Raw genomic sequence first — 7,782 nt, 5'->3', positions numbered from 1 at the left:
CATGGACTGCAGCATGCCAGGCCCCTCTTTCCCTCACCATCTCCTGGAGTTAGCCCAAGTTTATGTCCATTGATGCCATCCAACCGTCTCATCCTCTGTCACCCTTTTCTCCTTCTGCCTTCAATCTTGCCCAGCATCAGAGTCTTTTCCAGCGAGTCAGCTCTTTGCATTAGGTGGCCAAAGTACTGGAGCCTCAGCTTCAGCTTCAGTCCTTCCCATGAATATTCAGGGTACCTTGGGGATTTACTGGTTTGATCTCCTTGCTGTCCAAGGGACTCTCAAGAGTTTTCTCCAGCACCACAGTTCAAATGCATCAATTCTTCAGCTCTCAGCTTTCTTTATGGTCCAACTCTCACATCCATACATGACTACTGGAAAGACTATAGCCTTGACTATATGGGCCTTTGTCAGCAAAGTGATGTCTTTGCTTTTTTTTTTTGTCTTTTTTTTTTTTTGTCTTTGCTTTTTAATACACTGCCTGGGTTTGTCATAACTTTCCTTCCAAGAAGCAATCGTCTTTTAATTTCATGGCTGCAGTCACCATCCGCACTGATTTGAGCCCAAGAAGAGGAAATCTGTCACTGGTTCTACGTTTTCCCCTTCTATTTGCCATGAAGTGATGGGACCAGATGCCATGATCTTAGTTTTTCTAAAATTGAGTTTTAAACTGGCTTTTTCACTTTGCTCTTTCCCCTTCATCAAGACTCTTTAGTTCCTCTTTGCTTTCTGCCATTTGAGTGGGGTCATCTGTGTATCTGAGGTTGTTGATATTTCTCCCCACAATCTTGATTCCAGCTTGTAACTAATCCAGCCCAGAATTTTGTGTGATGTGCTCAGCATCAGTTAAATAAACAGGGTGACAGTAAAGAGCCTTATTGTACTTCTTTCTCAATTTTGAACCAGTCAGTTGTTCCATATAAGGTTCTAACTTTTGCATATAGTTTTCTCATACAGGTATTATGGTCTGATATTCCCATTTCTTTAAGAGTTTTCCATTTTCTTTAAGAGTTTGTTATGATCCACACAGCCAAATGCTTTAGCTTAGTCAATGAAACAGAAGTAGATATTTTCTGGAATTCCCTTGCTTTCTCTGTGATCCAGCGAATGTTGTCAATTTGATCTCTGGTTCCTCTGCCATTTCTATACCTAGCTTGTACATCTGGAAGTTCTCAATTCAAGTACTGCTGAAGCCTATCTTGAAGGATTTTGAGCATAATCTTACTAGCATGAGAAGTGAATGCCATTTTCTGATAGTTTGAACATTCTTTAGTACTGCCCTTCTTGGAAACTGGGATGAAGATGGACCTTTTCCAGTCTTGTGACCACTGCTGGTTTTTCCAAATTTGCTGACATATTGAATGCAGCACTTTAATAGCATCATCTTTTAGGATTTTAAATAACTGCTGGAATTCCATTACCTCCACTAGCTTTATTGGCAGCAGTGTTTCCTGAGGCCCACTTGACTTCACACTCAAGGATGTCTGACTCTAGGTGAGTGACCACACCATTGTGGTTATCTGGTTCATTAAGACATTTTTTGTACAGTTTTTCTGTGTATTCTTGCCATCTCCTCTTGATCTCTTCTGCTTCTATTAGGTATTTACTGTTTCTGTCCTTTATTGTGCCCATCTTTGCATGAAATGTTCCCTTGATATCTCCAATTTTCTTGAAGAGATATCTAGTCATTCCCCTTCCATTGTTTTCCTTTATTTCTTTGCATTGTTCATTGAAGAAGGCCTTCTTGTCTTTCCTTGCTATTCTCTGGAACTCTGCATTTAGTTGGGTATACCTTTCCCTTTCTCCCTTGCTTTTTGCTTCTCTTCTTTCCTCAGCTATTTGTAAGGCCGCCTCAGACAACGACTTTGCATTCTTGCATTTCTTTCCTTTGGGATGGTTTGGTCACTGCCTCCTGTACAACGTTATGAACCTCTGTCCATAGTTTTCAGGTACTCTGTCTACCAGATCTGATGGCATTGAATCTATTCATCACCTCCCAGGTATAATCATGAGGGATTTGATTTAGGTCATATCTGAATGGCTGAGTGGTTTTCCCCACTTTCTTTAGTTTAAACCTGAAGTTTGCTATAAGGAGGTGATGATCTGAACAACAGTCAGCTCCTGGTCTTGTTTTTACTGTCTGTATAGTATTTCTCCATCTTTTGCTGCAAAGAATGTAATCAATCTGATTTTGTTATTGACCATTTGGTGATGTCCAAGTCATCTCTTGTGTTGTTGGAAAAGTGTATTTGCTCTGACCAGTGCATTCTCTTGGCAGAATTCTGTTAGTGTTTGCCCTACTTCATTTTGTACTCAAGGTCAAATTTGATCCCATATGTAGCTGCATTTAATTGATAAGGGTCTCAGGTTAGCTGGGACATACTTTTTCATCCTGAACTTCTTAAAGCCATGGCCATTTCAGGGCAGCAGCTAAGAATTTGAAGGAGGAATCTGCTAGGTCTGTTAAGGCTTGGCTTTGGAAGTCAGGAGGAACCTGAGCCAATTCTCTTAGGATTGGTGGAGTTTTTTTAAATGAAGAGGTGAAATAAGGGAATTCTAGCCCCATGGACCAAAGAGTATGATAAGTTTTCAAGAGAGGTGGCTCCTGAATCATGTGGCATCAAGAAAATCTTATTGAAAATACATAATTTTCTTTATTTGTGACTGAATTTTGTTACTGGTAGCACACTGCTCTAATGTGTGTTGATTGCCTGGTTGGTGTATTTCTTACATATTTAAAAGAAATCTCTTTTACTAATCTCTCTTTTTTTAGAAATCTTTCTTCCCCCTCTCCCTCCAACTCTTTAGTTAAGCCATGACACTTATCACTCAAAAAGGGGAGTATACGACCTAGGGCTCCCATCTAACATGAAGAGGAATTAGAGTCTTAACTGGAGGAAGGGACCAAGGAGAAAAAAAGAGGGCTAAGGCCTAAAGAAAGCATTTAATCTAAATCTCTCCTTTAGAAGTGAAACCCTGGAAAGCAGTTTAGGGATAGGGTAGGAGGTAATAGACATGTTCAGAAATGCTGGAATGTTCAGACTTGCAGGGCACCAGGGTTTGCTCTTTGCTTCATGAGCAAAAACCTCAGAAAAGCCCTATGTTCAGCTGCTGCTGTCCAACACGTCACTGAGCAGAGGGCTCTAAGAGAGTGGAGGGTCTCACATGCTGCTGGAATATAGAGAAAACAGGCAGTCTCTGGATTCCCCAGAGGGTGCAGAACAGTCCAGAAAACTGGTGGGCAGGACAGGGCCTCTGTAGATCTCCAATCTAACTATTTCTCCTGAGCCATGGTCCCTCTGCCTAGACTTTTTTCCCACTTTGAATACCACCCTTACCTCTTCCTACCTGGGGGTCTTTTAAAAATGCCTGTGTTATGGCTCCACTCCAAACTATTTAAATCAGAAGCTCCAGGGGTTGAGTCCTGGTGTCCGATTTTTTGCAGGTTCCCAGGTCATTCTACTGTATAGCCTGGGTTGAGAACTACTACCCTAATTGAAGTTTAGTCATGTGTTTGGATTTACGTTAAACATCACTTCCTTAGGAAAACCTTCGCTGGTCAGCCACAACTTAGGTCAAGTACTCCTGTTATATGTCCTCTGAACAACCAGGACTTCTTTCTCTTGGCATTTAAAAGTTGATTCATCATTTGTTTCACATCTGCCTTTCCCTGTAGACTACTCTGTGAGGGGAGAAACATTTCTGCCTTGCTTACCCGGGAACTTGGTTCAACCATGCACCAGCTGGTACACAACTGGTGTTCAGTAAATGCATCCTGAACAGAGGCTTGCCTTTATTTAGTCTTGGGTGTGTGATCAAGGCTTCAATTCATGAATCTGCTAAGAGGATTTTTATAGGGCTATGACTTTAAATAGGCTCCATGTTTTCATCTTTGAGACCATGGTTATCATGACACTTCAGCAGACTCAGCATCACCATTATAACCCTGTGTAGTCAACATCACTCTTGCCATCTTGCAACTGGAAAGAAGTTAAATAACTTGCCCAGGTCCCCATACTCTATTGCCTGGGCACAAATAATCGCTGGTAAGGAAAACCCCTTTCAACAGGATTTCTGTTCGTTTGTGCTGAACTCTTATTTCTGTCTTGACAGCTGGTGGCTACTACACGGGGGATTTTCTGGGGGTCTCCAGTTCCAGTGCCTAGGGCCCCTTTCCCCTAGGGAAATCGATTGCGATTTCCTGCCCTACTACACCCTTACAGGGTGCAGGCAACATGGGGCCTTGCCTATAGAAGGATATCATAAATGTCTTCTTCAAAGTCACCGTGCCCTGTTTATCCTGGAGAGGCAGGTGTGTGTGTGTGTTTGCATGTATATGAGAGAGAGAGAGAATAGAATGTCTGGGGAGGCGCAAGAGGGTCCTCCACGAGAAGACTAGGATTAGTTGTGGGCTGGGCCCGAGGACCGTCCCTTCACTGCCTCCACCCCAAATCCCAGGTTCCAACATTCACAGGCCTCTGGGTCGGAATCCCACTCAGACTCTTGAGGCATCTTGGGTTCAGCCTGGGTGACTTGAACTGAAGCTCAGCATCATGCCTCCTCCCTCGCCTGCACATCAGCCCTTCCCCGACAGCGGGGGCCCCCTGACTCGTCCTGCCCCAGCGGCGTCCGGCCTCTGCTCGGTGCCGGCCCCAGAAGCGCAGTGAGGCGGCCACCGGGGAGCCCGAGATGCGTCTCGTTTCGCGCTGGGGCCTCCGAGTTGCCCTCTTCAGCGCGCATTCTTGGTACAGGTGGCACAGCTTCACGCGCCGGCCGGGCTTCCCAGATCACGGGAGAGGCTAATCTCGGGTCTAGGTCTCCCAGCCGCGGAGCGGGAGAAACCGCTACTCTGCTTCTTCCCGTTCCCTTAACTCCTCACCCCAAAACGCAAAATCCCAGGCTGGGCAGGACCGGATCACCTCTGCCTCCTCCCATTGCGCCAATCCTGCGGGCGAGAGAGGCCCCCGCGCCGAGGCGGTGGCTGGCAAAGGGGAGTGGAAAGGGAGGATGGATGGGGCCGAGGGGTGGGGTGGTGATGAGGGGGATGTAGGAGGGGGTGTCATTTTCTTTTTCTTTCTTTTTTTTTTTAAAAAGTATTTCTCTCGCGAGAAACCGCTGCGCAGACGATACTTGAAGAGGTGGGGAAAGGAGGGGGCCGCAGGAGCGGCGGCAGAGACTGTGGGTGCCGCAGGCAGACAGGCGGCCACAGCTGGGACAGCTGCGGGCGGAGCGGGGCAGCGGCTGCCGCGGCCAAGACCGAGGAACAGCCGCCGCAGCCGCCCTGGGAGCCGGATCCGCCGCTTCTCCAGTGGGTGCAGCCAGGGTCCCCATAGGGATCGGGCGGCCGCCGCGGCTGGGGCTCCAGCCACGGAGGCTTTTGCGTTTGCGCCGCGCCGAGGGCAGAGACAGGGACTGGGGTGAGGGGCTGTCCCGGAACGTCCAGAGCTGGCGCTGGCCCTCCCCTGCCTGACAGCTTCCTGGCCCGGGGCTCCTGGTGCCGGGCTCGGCGTCAGATGCTGAGGGGTGGTGGCAGTGCCCGGAGCCGGCCGGGGATGGCGCGGCGGGCTTCCAGCCCGGCGGCTTGGCGGAGAGGACAGACTGGGGAGCTGGGGCGTCAGAGCGCGCATTGCGCGCAATTCGTGCTAGTAAAAAATACACCCAGCGAGCTCGTCCCGGGGTTTAGATCCGCTCAGGACATGGGGACTTTTGCAGCGCCTTTTTCAGGCGGCGCCCGGGAGGCCAAGGGGTTAGCTGGAACCGATGCCGCTGGGGGCCTGGGCTTTTCAGCCAGCTGTGGACCAAACAGTCTTCACTTACCCAAAGTAACTGCGCCACGCGCAGGCGGTGCGCGGGTTGGGCTCGGGAATGGGGACCCTGAGGCTTCAGCATCCTGATGCCCTGAATGTCTCCCCCCGCCTCGGCGATTTGTCTGTTGCAGCTGGCAGGGGCCGCCTGAAGTGGGAGCAGCGCCTGGAGAAGGCGGGAGGAGCCCGGCCCGGGGGACGGGCGGCGGGAGAGCAGGACCCCGGCGGCGCGGCGCGCTCCAGGGCGCAGCGGCGGCCGCGGACAGAGCCCGGGGCGCGGCGAGAGGCGGCGGGAGCCGGCGGCCGCGCGGCATCATGCGGCGAGGGGGGCTGTTGGAGGTCGCCCTGGGATTTACCGTACTCTTAGCGTCCTACACGAGCCATGGGGCGGATACCAATTTGGAGGCTGGGAACGTGAAGGAAACCAGAGCCAACCGGGCCAAGAGAAGAGGCGGCGGAGGACACGACGCGCTTAAAGGGTAATGAATCGGGCCAGCTGCTTTGGTGTGGGTGTCCCCTCCCTCTTTTCCCGAGTATCAAGATCCAGAGGAACTGACAGAGTCAGTTCTGGACAGTAGAAGGATCCCTGATAAGACTTCCTGGGAACACCTTAGAGATGCAAGGGTTACCCAGTCCTCGCTGCAGTTCTTGGCCAAACCACCTTGCTTCTACTCTATGGATTTCTGCCCCAGAGTAGAGGTCACGGCTAAAAGGAATCTTGGGCCATTGTCGAGGCTGATTTGGGGAGGCGAGGAGGGTTCTTTGAGGAAGAAGGGGAGGAGCTGCGACTGAGGAGAGGGGCAGCCCATCCTTTCCCTTCATACCAATTCCGGTTGTATGTAGGGAAAGCAATTGCATGGTGGGCATCTTAGTAGATGCTCTGTTTGCAGGGGAGCAGGGAAAGAAAGGGATTCCAAGGACAGACATTTAGAGGAGACACATAGCTAATAGTTGGTTCTCCTTGAAATTGTGCTTATTAAAATTAGGGACTGAGTTTTTCCTTTAGATGTCTACACTGGAAGCGGAGCAGGGCAAGTGTTTCTGAGAACTTGTTTTGTGGTTTTAAGAAGCTCCTTATTTGATGGGGGCAGTAATGCTGCTGTGGCAGGCTTTGAATGAGTGTTAAAAACACTGTCTTGTGTGTGTTACACACATGTAGTTGAAGATTTCGCCAGTCTCCTATGCCCCTATTACAGACAATGTTTCAACAGGAAGTATTTAAATTAGGCAGGTTGACTGCATAAATATTGTCAGTTTCCTGAATCAAAGAAGGGTGGGAGTGCCCTTCCCTTAAAATTGTTCAGATTGAAAGAGCAGAATCTCTGAGAGTGTTCAAATTCAAGCCTCCATAGAAGCAGCAGGATGGATTGTAAATGACCCATTTTGTCTCTTTGGAGGATTCTGTAATGAAACCAGAGAGTAAATACACAGAGGTTTCTATTAACTTGTTGCTCTTTTAAATATTTTTAAAATTTTTAAATTGTTTAAATGGGGTATATTCGCTTTACAATGTCATGTCAGTTCTGTCGTACAGTAAGGTGAATCAGTTATGCGTATACAGATATCCATTCTTTTTTAGATTTCCTTCCCATTTAAGTCACTGTGGAGCATTGTTGTTCTTTTTTGAGTAGTTGTGTAGTTTGGCCCTGAGTGATCAAATGATGGTGTCCACTTGGATATGTGGCTGAACATTTCACATATTCTTTTTTGTTATGTGTTGTTTTAATTATATATATGTAGTGAAATTTGTGTCTGTATGGCCCAGGTACAGAAAGAAAAAAGTCCAGTAAACTGAACAGATGAGTTTTTGAGTGCTGGTCTAGATAGGGGCAACACAATGGTCAGAGCTAAGCACTTAGGCCTTGGTGAAATATGCAGGATTTTCTGACCCTAGGAAACAGTTACGATTAACTTAGTTCCATCTTGGTCTTCGTGGAAAATAAATCAAGGATTCCAACAAGTGTTGGAAAGGAAATTTGCT

At 48.1% G+C, this 7,782-nt stretch overlaps 1 protein-coding gene across 1 annotated transcript in view; it reads left to right on the top strand.

Moving 5' to 3' along the window:
• Positions 1 to 5,141: 5,141 nt before the first annotated feature.
• Positions 5,142 to 7,782, top strand: part of FBN1 (fibrillin 1) — a 261,970-nt gene continuing 259,329 nt past the window's right edge. The window contains exons 1-2 of the mRNA XM_043921055.1: positions 5,142 to 5,305; positions 5,936 to 6,280. Coding sequence (XP_043776990.1) covers positions 6,117 to 6,280 — 164 coding nt within the window. The 5' untranslated portion in view covers positions 5,142 to 5,305; positions 5,936 to 6,116. The remainder of the gene's footprint in view (positions 5,306 to 5,935; positions 6,281 to 7,782) is intronic.

Source organism: Cervus elaphus, chromosome 12 (assembly GCF_910594005.1).
Source record: "Cervus elaphus chromosome 12, mCerEla1.1, whole genome shotgun sequence".
NCBI classification, from domain to species: domain Eukaryota; kingdom Metazoa; phylum Chordata; class Mammalia; order Artiodactyla; family Cervidae; genus Cervus; species Cervus elaphus.
This window is presented reverse-complemented; position numbering and strand designations above follow the sequence as displayed.